The sequence below is a fragment of the Pezoporus wallicus genome, unplaced genomic scaffold, assembly GCF_028554395.1.
Source record: "Pezoporus wallicus isolate ANWC-B61680 ecotype Strahan unplaced genomic scaffold, APGP_CSIRO_Pwel_v1 contig_7840, whole genome shotgun sequence".
Taxonomy (NCBI): domain Eukaryota; kingdom Metazoa; phylum Chordata; class Aves; order Psittaciformes; family Psittacidae; genus Pezoporus; species Pezoporus wallicus.
The window spans coordinates 710782-726896 of record NW_026641737.1 but is presented as its reverse complement, the minus strand read 5'-3'; the positions used below and the strand labels follow the sequence as shown (position 1 = coordinate 726896).

The 16115-nt window shown below is 38.5% G+C and overlaps 1 protein-coding gene across 1 annotated transcript in view; it reads left to right on the top strand.

Moving 5' to 3' along the window:
- The first annotated feature begins 359 nt into the window (after window positions 1–359).
- PRKD1 (protein kinase D1) overlaps window positions 360–16115 on the top strand; it is a 135280-nt gene continuing 119524 nt past the window's right edge. The window contains exon 1 of the mRNA XM_057425045.1: window positions 360–898. Within this exon, the coding sequence (XP_057281028.1) occupies window positions 710–898 (189 nt within the window). The 5' untranslated portion in view covers window positions 360–709. The remainder of the gene's footprint in view (window positions 899–16115) is intronic.

The window sequence follows — 16115 nt, the reverse complement described above, 5'->3', positions numbered from 1 at the left end:
CCGTCCCCGGAGGCAGCTGCCCTCCACCCTGGCCGGGAGAGGCCACCGCGCTGCCTGCCAGCGAACAAGTAGAGCTCTCCTCAGCCTCTGTGTCCACCTGCGGCCCGGGAAGGCGGACGCAGAAGACCGGGAGGGGATGCAGGCGGCTTTGAGGTACTGCCCAGCGAGAGGTGAGCGGGTACTCTCCCCTGCACCACAACTCACGGACTGGCCCGGATGGGCAGACCGGTGACGGCTGCGGCGCAGCCTCGCCGCCGGGGCACCAGCCACCAGGGGCCCGCAGCACTGAGTTCAGCGCTTGCCGCCTGTCGGGACCCGGCCGCCGTGTGGTGGCGGAGCGGCGCGGCCCGTCCCAGCTGGGCGTCGCGCCCGTCCCGGCGGAGGGCGCGGTCCGTCCCGCCCCCGCGCCGCGCACAGCGCCAACAGCCGGAGCGGCGGCGGCACCACCTCGGCGGCGCTGGGCCGGGCTACCACTCGCCCTGAGCGCCTCTCTCGCCGCCTTTTCCTGTCTGCATCCTCTCCGGTCCTTCGCCGCCACCCCCCTCGCCATTTTCATCCGGGAGGAGCTCGGTAGGACTTCCCTGAAACTTCCCCGGGGGACTCGCCCGGCCCCTCCGGGGCGGTCGCGAACTTTCCGTCGCGGTGGCCGCCTCTCATTCTCCGTCCCTGGCCCCTCGGCTCCGGCGGCGGCTCCGGAGGGAAGTTTTCGATGAGCGCCCCTTCGCTGATCCGGCCTCCCAGCCCGCTGCCGCCGCCGGGTGCTACTGCCGGCGGCGGCGTCGCCTTCCATCTGCAGATCGGGCTGAGCCGGGAGCCGGTACTGCTGCTGCAGGACTCCTCGGGGGACTTCAGCCTCGCCCATGTCCGGGAAATGGCTTGCTCCATCGTCGACCAGAAGGTAAGAAGCAGTGCCCTCCAGTCGAGCCCCTTCCCGCCGGGCCCCGCTAGTGGTGGCTGTGAACTTTCCCTTCCTGGCCTCCCGGCGCCGGGGCTAACGAGACCGATGGCAACTTTCCTGCGCCTCCCTCCCCTCCTCTGCGGCCGGCCCCGCTCCGTCACCCGGCCGTGCTTTGCCTCTGCCTTCCCCCCCGGGTGCTGAGGACGCTCCGTGCGGGATGCTTGTATGCGAGCTTAACTTTTACTCTGTTGGCAGCGGATGCAGTTAACTGTGCTAATAGCTGTTATTAAAATCAACCCCCAGCCGGATCTATCCGCCTGCTTTTTAATGCTGCGGAAGGAGGGGGGAGGCAGGAACCTGTCAGCTTTGGTGGCAGCGCGGCGCCCTGGGGCAGTTCGCGCCTTGTCCCGGCTTCTGCTGGGAGAGGAAACTTTCCACTGAAAGAAAAAAAAAAAAAGGCAAACAGCAACAAGGAAAAACAGCCCCGAGAGCCCAGGATTCACAGCGCCGCGCTCCGCACGCCTTGCATCCACACAGGTGGCCCGGCAGGCCCCGCAGTGTCTCGGTCCTGCCTGCCCGGGGGCCGGGGCTAAGCCGGGGGAGCGAGGTCGGCGGGGCCGGTGACGCTGGGTGCCGGCCCGGGAGCTGGCAGGTGGCTGCAGGGCTGGAGTGGGATGAGTCCATTCTGGTTGGCAGCCGCTGCGGGTGGCTGCAGGTAGCTCGGCGGGACGAAGAAGGGGAGGGGGCCAGGGAGGAAAGGTGGCCCCGTCTGCCCGGTCTGCTGCTCCGGAACGGTAGCATCGCTAGGCACAGCTCACCGGGACTCCAGTAAAATTCGCGCAACACGCGAGTCCCATCTGGCTTACCGGGGGACTTCCTCTGACTTGGATCCTTTTCTGATTTCTGTGTGTTTAACAATCGTGGTGTACTGAAATAAAGTTTTACTTTACTAGTATTTGCTGTGTGAAAACACCCGCATTAAAGTATCATAGTGTTTGCAAAGGATATAAAAGCAAACCCCAAAACTGATAAAGTATTCAGGAAGGTTATAATGGGAAAAACTTGGGCTTTTACCGCTTTGTTTTCACCATGGTAAAATGATTTCAGGTAGGGAATTTAATTTTTAAAGAAATAGTTAGCTTTGGCTTAATGTCTGTTTGTAGAGTCTCATCGATGTGAACTTCACTAAATAGGGGATTTTTTCTTAAGAGTAACTACTGAAGTGTTTTGAAAAAAAGTATGAAATATACATCTTAATTTCTAATTTCTGTATTTTTCTTGGTTTAAGAAATGGTTACCTGCTTTATTAAATTGAAATCTGAAGCAAGGTGTGCCCTTTTGTTTAATGTTACCATATTTGCTTTCAAAGCTAGGCCAAAACTTGTTACTTGGTCACAGACTTCAGAAATACTTTTTAATGTTTCGCCATTTCTAATTGTGCTAGCAGTAATGGAAACGTTAAGATTGTTGCATGTATTGTTTATGTTTTTGTGCTTGAGTAGTTTATTAATTTCATAGGTTTACTATAAACTTGATTTTAATCACAATTGCCAAACAATTGCCTGAAGAAAATTAAATGTGTTGGCTCATGCTCAAAGAGTCAGACTTATTTGATTTAGTACTGACATACCAATTTTTAACACTTTAAATTTGTTACATTTTCCTGACTACATAAAAGGGAGCATAATTTAGCTACTTCTCTACAGTGTGCTTGAATGAGGAACTTTCTTCTAGTTGCAATTTCTCAGAGCCCAGATGCCTGCTTTTCCAAGGCTGTTGGGAAGGAAGTGGCTCATGAAAGGGAAAACTGGAAGTAAGATAGGCTTTGGGTTTCTTTTTTTTTTTTTTTTCCTTGGGGTTTTTCTGTTGTATGTGTGGTTTTTGCCTTTTTTTTTTATTTGGTTTTTTTTTGTTTTTTTTTTTCTTCCTCATCAGGTGGTGGGCTCTACCTTCTCCACTTTGCAGATAAATTTGTATGTTATTTAGTCCTCAGAATCTCTGTTTTAAGCTTAAACCTGCAAGTATACACAGTTACTCAGCAGACTGCCAGAGACCCTCTTTTAAAAATAATTATGTGATACTGGGACTGTTACAAGGTAACTGTTCAGTAATTATTCCACAGTAACTTCCTGTCTGTTACAGGCACATGATTTTCCCTTTTTCTGAAGTGTTTTTTAAGCACTGCTTACTCTTGATTTTATGAGAAATGTGTATTTGCATATCGCAATCAAGCAGGAGACTATACTATAAAGAATATTCTATTGAAGTCTCACACTACTTTCAAGTTTCCTTGGGTTATTAAAGGAGTGGCCTACCAGGTAACAATTTTGTACCCAAGTGTCTGCTTAAAAGAGTATGCACTGAACAGTATATAAGGATGAGAAAATAAGGTTTTGTTTTTCTCTGTGGCTGTCGTATTAGACTGCAAATATCAACTCTCTGTGGTGAGCTGTTAAATATTTAAGCAGTCCTCCTGTACACAACTTTATTTTTAGGGTTGTGCTGAATTCTCTTCAGTATCAGTGTCAGATCATCTGTTCATAGCCTTTTCTATGATAATGTGGGTATATCTGATTCAATATACTTAGGACCTTTATTCAGCATGGGTTTATACACCAACTTAATTTAGTGCTGCTCAAAATTTATGGTAAATCGGGCTAAGCTTTCAAGGTATGCAGAATGGAGCCTCAGGAGGCTGTTAATGTAGAGGGGATGTGTGTATATGCATATAAACCAACCATTTTTCTATATATGTGGTTTTATATAAAAAATAATATACACATGCACACACATATATGAAACTGTTAATTGCTATGTATAATTTAGGAATCTGTATTTAGATATAAATGTACATTTGCATATTTTTACCCTGCTGGACTTTAAACACCATCTGAAGTGCAACAGTTAGGTTTTCTAGTTTTAGGAGAGAGTATATTAACTATATATATGTCTGTATATGTATATATACATCTATTAATAATGTATATGATGTGAAAAATTGAGTGAGCGAAGTCTGTCTTTTTCTCCATTGAAAAAGAAGCATTCTCTCTGGGTTTGTATCCTGAGAGAGCTGTATGGAAAGTTTCTTAACAAACCTGAAGATGAAATGGTACATACCAATTTCCGGCATAAATTCACACACATTTAAATCTGTTATCTGTTCTGAAGACAACAAAATTTGATTCCTTTGAGTTTGTGCATTTTGTTTGTCTCAGAACCAGTGACATGAAACCCTTGAGACTCCATTATGTGGGGTTGTTTTTTCTGCAGTTGAATTGGAATTTTAGCATTTAAATGATGTGGTTGACAAGAAACGAGGATCAACTGCAAAATGTGTGTCAGTGTTTGACTTCTAGGCTAACTCCCCCACAAGAACAGTGGGAGGATATTGTAAAATGCAGTCTTTGTTTTCTCAAGATAAATGGTTTTAATTATTGCCCTTTTTGGTTTAGCTGCACACAATAGAACCACTTCTTCAGGGCAAAAGTGTAATGCAAAGCACGCTAAGTAGGGTCATGGCATATTTTTAATTGTCTGGCATTATCATGTTAACAGAGACTTCTTACTAGCAAAAGACAAAGGAAGGAGTCTTTATACTTTTTTTTAATACAAATTCTTACAATTTTAATTCAAAGGGGAAAGTGGTTATTTATTTTTTATGTTTGTCTGAAAATATAAATAATTTGTCATTGCTGTACTTAACATAGGATGCTTTGGGCTACTGCTGTGGCATTGTCAGGTTTTGGAAACTTTGAGTTCTCAACTGAATATATGCTGCAGTGTTATTTGCCTTGAGAATGTGGGGTTTATAAAATAGCCCTTAGGACAGACGTTAACAGCAGATGTTGGTTAGGCCTTCAGTGTTTGAAGTAGGGAAGTCGAGAGGAATTGGAAACCAAAATAAGCAAAATTTGGTCTGCTCAGAATGTGCATAGTTCAGATTGATTTCTAAAATTACTGTTGTAAATGGTTCACTGGTTTGGATAATTCTGAAATTTCACAGTAGGAAAGGGGAAAAGAAAAGTAATAAAGTAGGCCATGTCAGGAAGAGGAAAGGACAGAAAGAAAAGTAATAAAAGGGTGGTTCAAGTGACATCCTGCAGCTGGAATACTGTGCTGAGATTCAGCTTAATGTAAGATATTCAGTGTTAAATTAGGAGAATTGTTGCAAATCAAAACCAGAGCCTTTTTAAAGTATTCGTGAGAATTGAACCAAACACGTTCAGGAACAGGTATCCATCCACTTGCGCTTCAAGCTGTCCTTGGTAAGAGAAGTCTTAACTCATTTTCTAAATAAATAAAACGGGAAAACAAAAATAAGCTTAGTTTTGTTTTCTCAGGCTGGAATCTCTAAACGTGCGGTCTGAGTGAAGAAAGGAGCTTTTCTAAAAGTTGGCACAAAAATAAGCTTAACCTTCTTTGCAAAGGTTTCAGGCAGCTACAGAAAATATATGGGGTTTGTTTATATGGATGAAGTATTCCTCCCCAGTCCCTGCTCCAAAACTACAAATTCTCCTAAAATAAACAAGAGCCCGCTAGTAATGAAATCATTTCCTTTGGAGTAGGGTAGGGACTCAGGGTAAATAGTATAGTAGAAAGAAAAAGCCTCGGGGTAAACAGAGACACTGTAACAGGTTTTCACCCTCCTGACCAAAACTCGCATACCTTCAGTCAAACACACAGATTTAGAGATTTCATATATTCGCTATGTTTTTGGCTGTAGCCACGGTCTTCGTATGTTCTGGAAAAGTTAGTACAGATGTGCTGTTCATCTTTTAAAAGTTAAATTCTCATGGAGTCTTTAACTTGTGTACACTGGTAACAAAATATTTTAACCTTTTTCTTTGAAGTAGGTCTTTTCTTGCACTGAATTCTTCTGCCTGCCTGTATTGTGAAAACACCAAGTTGTTAAAGCGCATTTGAGGAATGAGAGGTGCCTCGTCATTACACATATAAACATATTCCAAAGTGAATACTTTTATAATTATCTCACTCTTATAAACTCAGGTGAGAGTTTTGATGTTTACTGTTAAATCTTTTTATTGACTTTACATTTATTATTCTCTACCCTGGAAACTGTAACTCGGTGTATTTAACATTAGTTTGTAGATAAGTTAAAATTACTTTTGGAGCATGTGTGACTAAACACTAGGTGAAATATAATTTTGATAAAAGTCAGTCAGTATGAATTTGCTTAAAGGAACTCTGAGGTTTTTTAAGAAATGCTAACTTTGTTACCTGTCCTGTCAATGATCCAGATGAGGAAAATGAGTTCAATGTTACAAACTTACATAGAGCATTTGAGAAATCCCTTGCCAAAGAGTAAAGGTTATTGAATGAATTCTCAGAATTCTCAGTATAAGAAATAAGATGGAGCTTTGGGTGGAGGACAGACTTGTAACCAAAGGAGCTGACATTTTGATTTTTAAAGGAATTACGAAAGGAGTCATGTGTTTGTTCTACTAGTGTTTCCTCCAGGAAAATGTAATTTCCATAATGATGAAAAAAGGTATACTGTAAATAAGCGTATGAGATGCTTCTCCCATTGCTGCTGAGATGCAGCTCTATTGCCAGAGAAAGGATGGATTTCATTAATGAAGTTGCAGCATTTCCCAGACTGTGCATATGTGGGCATGGTATGATGTGGGCTTGGTGAATTTGCAATACCAGGGGTCTGACTATCTGTCTGATACAAGACTTTTATTTGTGCATAAACCACACAAATGACCTGAAGGTGTGTCAGGTTTGCTGCTTGGATGCAGGTGATCTGTACTGTGGATTAGATGTGAAATACATGGCATATGTTAAATCACTGTATGGGTTTGTGCAGACTTTGTCCACAAGTATTTTCCCATGATTTCTGGAAATCCTCACAAGCGTAGAAAACTATTTGTTGCTCTTATCTAGACTTTTTTTTTATGTTTGGAGAATCTGGCTGTATGGTTACCATGTGTGTTTATTCTGTGGTTACCTGCAAGGAATCAAGCACGCTTCTTGAAGTACTTTTGGTTTCTTATTTTCACTATATTTTGCATATGAAATTATTGCAATGAAAACCTTTGCCAAATGTATGTTTGCTTTTTTCTTACTGCTTCTATGTTAGCAGTTCCACATCTGTGGAATTTTAAAGAGTTGTCTATACAAAATTAAAAACTACAACTAATAAAGACAAACTAAGAACATTGAGATAGATTCTGTCTCAAGTAACTTGTGATAAGCACATGCATTGTTTGTAGGTTTGGGTTTGTTGTTCGTTTTTTAATTACTTCTGTAAAATGCTGCAGGCCATCTCTGACTTCTTGACTTTGCCCTCTGGTTGACATCGGACAGGTTTATGTTGATATTATGTAATATGGCTGCAGTTACACAGATGCAGTTAAATATATAAATAAAATCTGTCTCCCAAGTGTTTACCCAAAGTGTGATTTATTTGCTAGAAATATTTTACTAATTCTGTCTGTACAGCAGTATGGCTGTATGTGTGCCTTTAGTCAATGCTAGCAGTTGACTATTTGGCTGTTGCTGCTAGGAGGAGGACTTCTTGTTCCCCTTGTCTTCTGGAGCTATATGCTTCTTGCATATAGTAATCAAGTTGTCAGTTTCAGGATAGATTTGGAATCTACTTTAGGATGTGCTCCAGTGAAATACTTGTTTCATTTTTCAATGTTAGATAGCAGTGTCGCTTTTACAGGGTCGATCACAGAGATTCTGCTAGAAAGGCTGCCTGAATTTTGTTGCATTCTCTTGTTAACCTGAGAGAATGTGGATTATGTAAGAATTAAAAGAAAAAAATTTTGTTGAGATATCTTTTACTTCATCTTTGACAGTGTTTTTCTTTTCATACATGTTACATTCATTGTGCTTTACTACTTCGTGGGAGGGGACTTTTGATGCAATGCCTTTCTATGCCTGGCTGGTAGGGCACTCACTTGGATAAGCTTGGGTGCCCAGCTTGGATTTCTCTGTGCTCTGGACATCACCTTTGTTTACATTCTCCTGGCTTTTGGCATCCCTGTGAATGTCCAGGGTTTTGCAGACCAAAAAAATTCCTTTCACAAATTAAAAATTTAAATTTAAAAAAAATATCTTCTTCCTCATAAAAGATTTCTGGTACTACTGGATAATTTCTTGCTTTGGGGGACTTTTCTTTCCTTTCAAATATTTCTATCCGTGTAACAATCTAACATGATGACAGGCTTGATGTCACTCAAAAACTGTGTGTAAGATTAAAATAACTTGCACATATCTGAACTTTTGAAGTATAAAACTTTGAAGTATGTGCTTCATGACTTCAAGTCAGCTACTTCATGAAGTGATTTTTTTGCTTTCAAAATCCTCTTCTAGTTTTATCTGCTGGAAAAACATGAAGGCTAGAAAGGTGATGTAATGTATTGCGCTATTACATGGGGTAATAGCGTAGGCATATTACAGTTGCACATGCATAAAGATAAAAGATGTTACATGGAAATTTTGTTGTTTACTTCCTCTTCCTCCATGGATTTGTGGGTTCCTTTTGCTTGTTCCTTGCAATTCTGTTTTTTGTTTTCTTCTTCAGATGAAGAAAACTTGGTCAAGAGGTAAGCTTTCACTTCTCCCACCATGCATGCAACATGTATGTTATTGTGATTGTCTTTCTTACGTAGCTGTAGCCTGCTGCGTGTGCCTCTTCTGCAGTCAGAACTCTCTCGGAAACACTGTTACATCATTACAACTAGAACATAGCAGGTTATTCTGATCCAAATAGATCAGATATCAAATCTTACTCTTTTAAAGAAAAAGGCATATGAATGTACTTCATCTAATCTGAATCTTAGTTGTTTCCCAAGAGAAGAACAAAGGCATTTAGAGGCTTTTATTAGTGGTCAGCATAAAAAGGTCTTTCCAGTGGAATTTTAAGCACAAGATATACAAGGAGAAGCTGCAAACCATGACCACAGTTGCCAGCTCTAAACTTCTGTCTTGTACACCTTAAAAAGAGCTATATCTGAACATGTTGTGTGCAGTCTGAAAGCATGTTCTATTTCTTCTCTCATAAAAAAAAAAGTCAACCTTGAGAAATATTCTGCCTTCCCCCCCAAGTGTTAGAAATAGTTTTTGTTAGCGTCTTGTCAGTTGCAAAAGCACAGACAAGACACAGCTGGGACTGGGAGCAACATTCTGGCTATAAGGCAATTTGCCTAAAATATGCTTATCCTTAAAACCAGCAACTTTCATCTTGCCTTATCTTTTTTTCCTACCATCTGAGAAATTCTTTTACATAAAAATAGAAATCAGTGGACCATAATGGTAAAGTGTAACATGGTCTCCCTCTTTGCAGTACCATGTGTTCTTACATAATGTATAGATGCTAGGCAAGGGTCTGTACTGGGGCTGAAACACTCCTGAAAGCCCCAGAGATCCTTGAGCCACAGTTACGTGATTTAAACTGTTTTAAACTGTGGGTTTGATCCATGGGATGAGTGCCTGTGGGGTGAAAGAAACCTCACTGATAAGGAGGACAGTATGAGTTACTGACACATTTTCCAGTCTAGCTGTAATAGTTTTCCCGTTTTGTTATGGAGTTCAGCACCCTTCTGCATCAGCTTTAAAGGGTTGAATTACAGGTTTGCTGTCTGTTTACATGATGTGACTGTTGATGTGCTGACTATGCTGTTTGATGTTGTAAGTGCTGATCTTACCTGTCTGAGGATTTTATGTTGCCACCCAAAATCAACTACATCTGGGAAAATGTGAAAATTATACTTTCAGATAGTTGCAGTATATGTGAATTTACATGTTTGTTCTGATACATTTATATACCTGCTTCTAAAAAGAAGGAATGCAGCAAAATATGTAGAGTATGAGTGTCTGTCTAGTTCCAAACCCAAATAATTTTCACTGCATTTTTTTCCCCAAAGCGTTGTCTGTCCTACACAAAAAAATGGCCACCTCTTTCAGTATGAACTAAAGGCTTAAAATCTTATGGATTAGAAATAAAAAATAGTGTTATGTAGGGGAGGGGCCTGATGAATTATCCTTGTGTAATGGTGAAGGGTCAGTGCAAAGTTGAAAGGAAGTAATGGTAAAATGAAGTCACACACCCATTTGCTGTGAAGGTTTCTTTAAGCGGAGCAATGTAATTTTTCAAGGAAGACTAGAGAAGCGACTCGATGAGAAAATTTGACTTCACTGTCTTATCAGCGAGGACGTGTGCTTGTTGAAGACATTCAGCAGGAAAAAAATATGGATCATTTAGACCCCACCTTGCTGTTAGTGCTCAGAGGGAAGGCCAAGGTGACACCAAAGCTAAAGTTAGTGTTGTATTAAGTCTTGCTTTTTTTCTTCCTCCACCTTTGCTCATTTATACTGTGCTTCTTAAGAGGCTTTTATCAAATGGTCTCACTATGTGATCTAGGCATCTAAAGTTAGTATTCTGGATTGATAGCTGTTGAGTAAACTAAGGGTATCAGTCTGAGATGAAATTTGGCTGCTGCTTTTTTTCTGTATATCTTAATGTGGTGTGCATTCACATATGTGCAATGTTTGTTTAAATTTAAATTTAAACACTGTTTAAATACTGTTTCAAACTGCAGCCACATACTACTGTTAAATACCTTTGTTTACCCAGAAGTAAATGCTTTATGTTGTTACAAAAGTAGCAAACGTTTGGCAAACTTTAGGTTTTGGAGTGTAGCATAGTTAAGAGAGTAAGGATGAAAACCCCTTTTAGAAGACTGAAGTGTGAAACAAGTATTTCCAAACTTTTAAAGCTACTGAAAATCAGACCTGTTTGTTCAAAGATGGCCTGAAACCCCAAACCTTTATATGGTCATTTTAAAAGGTCAGGAAATGTCTGCTTCCTTATTTGAGAGATAAATAATAATCAATGTGTAAGAACTTGCTAGAATGTATTTGGAGATACCTCAGGAAAAGATCTGAAGGAAGAAAAACCCTTCATGAATCTCTCTAAAATATTGTTATCCATTGCTGATGAGTGAAGTTGCACTGTTTACCTTTAATTTAGGAGGCATTTTTTGTTCCTGTTAAATCAATTTCTGATGTCACCATTTCTCCTCCCTCCCCCTCAGAGGTTCCGAAAACAACAAAAGTCATTGTATAACAAGAGAGAAGCTTCACAAAGGGCAAGTCAGAGCTTAATTTCCATCTCTTGAGTAGGAGTGTATAAAAATTGTTCACTAGTGTGGCTTGATCATTATCCCCTTCTTTTCACAACATGTTTCAATCAAAAAAGCATGTTGAATGATGCTTGCCATGTTGATATCATGCTTATATGTGTACAGATAAACAAAAGGACAAGAGTTTACCAAAAAATCTTGAGTGAACCTTATGACAATTACAAATATATTTGTAAAGATTAATAACTATTCAAATTATTTTAATCCTCCTGAATTAGATGATCAACTAGTTCTGCAACAATTTGAAAAGACATTAAATTAGAATAATCTTTACTTTTATTCTTTCTCTAGATATATGAAGAATTGCTTATATGTGTTAATATAGCATTATGAGAGAACTTTTGCTTTCTGTACGCGCACATTTTGTTTGTATTGAGGAAATAATCCTTTTTATTAGAATAATAAACAGTATTAAAACTTTGGAATTTGCATCTTCAGGTGTACTGAAAGGCATTTCTATGCTGGCTTGGTATTAAGGGATACAGAAAATAGAGAATCTGGGAAATGCTATTTTATCACTTCTCTGAATCCTGGAGGCCATAGATACCACTGAACAAGTCACTTCCTTCCCTAACATACTAGTTTCCATTTCTGAATGGCATATTGATGCTGTGAAGGACTTAAATGTGAAAAAAGCAGGGTTTTGACTAATTTTAACAGAATTGTTTATTCTGTGTAAAATATGTAAGAATTCAAATGTAGAATAGTGTTTTTTTTGATGAATCTTGAAATTTACAATGCAAAGGTGTGTATAGAACTAGAAATACTGTCAAATACTCATGTAATGTATCCTCAGAATGTTTCTACAAAGTTAGGATATGATGGTTATTAGTATATAGATACGTGCTAGTTGCAAATAACAATTAAAGGATTGTAATGAATTACGGTAATATTAAGTACAATGTATATTGAGGATTGGTTTGAAATTGCATAAGACGTTTGTATGAATTGTAAAATATGCTGCTAGGTATCTTTATGATGATAAAAGTCTTGTTAGAATTTTGTGAATAAATTCTTGGGTCAAATACTCATGTTTTATGAGCCAGTTCTACAGTTGGGTCTATTTATTATGGTTTCTTCTGGTACAAAGAAGTTGATCTTCATGACTGTATGTTTCTCACTTGTAATTTCTTAGTATTCTTCTTCAGTAAGTTCCAGAGATACAGTATGGAAGGGAATACTTCTGAATGCACTTATTTTGTAAGACAGAAAAATGTAATTAAAATGACAATGGAAAGCAAATGTCAGCAAAGTATATACTCCTTTCAAGAAAAGAGGAATCATCTCTTGTATTATTATTTGATGTATAGAGCCTTTGAAATGACTGTTACTGAATGGTTTTGAAACTTTTTATTTGCTTGTGTTTGTCTCTGAATATGGATATAAAAATCTGCATTTTAGATGTTTCTCAGCATAAAAATGTCAGTTTGCAGGAAAAATCAAAGTGCTTTCACATAACTTCTTTTTTTTTTTTTGAAACATTTTAACATCAAATTTTATTTTTTATGTAGAAAAATAGGTAGATTTTGTTTGTTGGGGTTTTGTTTGTTTGTTTGTTTTTTTTTTGTTGTTGTTGTCTTTAGCTGTTGGTACCCTGGGAATTTCTATAGTTTTCTGGAATGAGAGGTAGCTTTCAAATTAGCAGATCAAAATGTCACCGAAGTTTTCGTAGTGCAAAATACAGAAATATCAGTATAAGGATAGGTGACCTCCTTTCCTTTTGATCTTCAGTGAAACATTCTGTTTTGAAGCATATGATAGGGAATATCTTATTGAAGACTTTATATCCCAAATATTTTGTTCATGAAACAAGAAGTTTGCTATGTCTTCCATAAGCAAGCAGCAGTAAGAGTAGAAATGATGATTTGTGATGCTATCACATTGCCAAGGAAGTACATTAGCAGTTAACACCTCACTGGAAAATTATATTTAATAGTCAGTTGTTACCATATATGTACAGTTGTCATAGTCATCAGAAAGATGCTGCTGTAAACTCTTGATGTGATTGACTCAGCTTTGAGACCCATATGCCTTTAGTTTTCTAACTTGGAGCTCTCTAATTTGAATTCAGTGTTGACCCTGCTTTAAACAGCAACTTAAACTAGATAAATCTCACAAGGTCTCTTCCAACCTGCCTGATTCTGCAGCTACAAGGGATAAAAATTGTAAAAAGAAAAACAAACCCAAACCTTTTTCTGTTATTAAGATTTACATTTTCTGCTTAGCAGTCTGTATTTTTGTGCAATAAAATATTTTAAGTTTGCTACTCCTTTGCAATTCCTTAGTTGGCAATATTGCGGAACACAGGTTGCAGATTCATGCTGAAATCTGTGTTGTCTATTTTATATTGAATTTCCATCAAATTGCAAATAGTCGCAGTTTCCTGTGTGTTTATTATGCCCCCTTTTTTTTTCCTTTGGAAGTAAAATACCATTTTTCCATAGTATTTTCTGGATTTATATTTATTTTAGAATAATTTATGGTATTTTGTTGTTTTGCTGGTTTTGTGTTGTTTTTTTTTTTGGGGGGTGGTGGTTTTGTTTTGTTTTTTAATTATCTTTTAAACTTCCAGGGAAAAGCTAGAAATAAAGTTGTTAAGTTACTTGTATCTTCATGCTTGGGTTTCCTATAAAGATAGATAAGGGAAACAGTTAAAAAGAAATTATGTTCTTGTGTTATTTGTAAAAAATAATACAATTTCCTGAGGTACTCTAGTGTTCTCTACTGCATACAATTTTTCATGGTATTTGAGAGTTCAACAGCAAGGGCTTTTCAAGTTCATTCAGTCAGAGTTTCTGTTTAACTATATACAGAGATATTTAATCTGGACCGCGTTTTCATCTGACTCAAACATAGTTCAGTTTCTCATTATTTCATATAATACAGATTAAAATAATTGCAAAGTATGTAAATGTTTGGGTTTCAGAACACTTAGTTTTTCTTTTGAATTGAGCATTATATATGTAGAACTTAAGCATATATTTAACTTTCACCCTGTCAGTTATCTGATCCAGCTCACTGCACAGCTGCTTTGAAAGGTCAGCAAGGGAATGGTAACAAATGACAGGTGGATGGAGTGGACACTATTGAATGAAACTAGATCTTGGTTTTCTGAATCTAAGAATTTATATGTTGCTTGTTCTATCATCTCTGCCCCCCCTTCCTTTTTTTCCTGCTATTGTCTGGGTTCTCTTATGTTTGTTGGAAGACTAGAGAACTTACATTTTTTCAAGGGAACAAGCATCTGGGTAGAACAAGGAGCCAAGTAACCTGACTGAAGGTAGGCTGCCTCAGGGCTTGGGCTTTTGTTAGGTTGCAGATAATTCGTAAGGGAGATGGTGACTTCAGTGGCATAGAAAATTTTCCATCTGAATTTACAAACAGTTGTAAAGACAACTGCATTGGAAGTCGAGTTTTATTATTAGTTAGATAATTGGATGTAAATCATTGTGACTTCTTAGATTCTCTTTTGCCTTTTAATTTGACTCAGCAGACAGAATTACAGGAGCTGTTCATAGATTCCCTAGTTATATATAAATTCTTGAATATTGATAGCATATTAACTAATATAGGAAAGCTCTTTATTTATTCTAAATTATTTATTCTAAATGTCTTTCATCACACTGTCTCTTCTAGCATCTGGGCTAACTAGGATTAACTAGCAGATCCTAACTAGCATTGTTCTTATGTGAGCAACATCACTTTTCTTGCCTCTTCTCATGATAGATTGGTGTCTTGACATCTTTTTGTATTGTTCCAATATGCAGTTGTAGAACACAATTTGGTGGTGGGTTTTGTTTTGTTGTTTGTTGGCTTTTTTGTTGTTTGGTTTTTGTTGTGGTTTTTTTTTTCTTTTGCTTCAAAGAAGGGACCCCGTTAAAACTCTGCTATAAAGTATCATCTTTGAGACTCATAATGGCAGATTTAAATGAAGATATATAAAGGAGAGACAGGCATCTAAACAAGAGTTTTCAGAAAATGAAAAAACCTGACAATCTGTAGAGGCTTTCTTCCTACAAGTGTATGTACAACCTCACCTGCTCCAGAAAAACATTGTTAGATTGGATTACAGCTCACTTCACAGTATGTCTTTACGCTTTGTATAGTAAACTGATAGGTTTTTATTTTGTGCAGTGTTATTTATATATGGGGGCAAGTCTGTACAAATATTTGTTAATCGCATTATACATTGCGTCTACTATAGATATTGTACAAAAAAACCCGCTGAGCATGCTAATGACAGTACTCTCTAAAACATCTTGAATTGAGGTAAAAAAATTGTACATAAGATGAGCAAATACATTATATTAATACATGATTGCTAAAAGGAATTGGCAATGACCACTATTATCCTATTTTAACTGCATAATACTGCTTTATGCAGACTGGCTAAAAGGTTGTTAGAAAGAGAACAAGGGCCAGGGTATAGTTAAAATTCATCTGGGAAACATTTTGGAATGTTTTGAAAGTAACTTACCACTGATGCTATTTGTGCATTGTAAAAGCTGCATTAAAATAGGTTTCTTCTATGCTAGACTGGGATTCACTTCCAGCTTCAGATGCAGGTGCTATGCCTGTGTTCTTATGGACCTGGTGGTGTAGGCTGTACTGTCACTTGTGCACCTTGGACTACATGTGCCCAACAGTATGTATGGAGCATGAGATCTGTTACATAGACTAATGCAGATGAATGAAAATGTGACTGATACTAGTGATACAATGACTTTGGGATGTTTCACTTGGAGAGCATGGAAAACAAAGTTCCTGTTGCTGTCTTTTGCTTTGTACATTTGACTCTGAAATTTTCACTGTAACATCCATAATGCTATAGAAGATGCAGTGAAATTAATTTTTATGGTCAAAGAAATAATTAAAATATCCTTTCATTGATAAAGAAAAATAAGCATGCCATATTTCTTTCTTTGTAGTGTTTTTCATTGTTGTTGCTTGTGGATGTGTGTAAAAATAGAATTTAAAGTAAGGAAGTACATTTTATTTTTACACGTTTCTTTACACCACAAATAGAAGCCAGTTTTAATCTA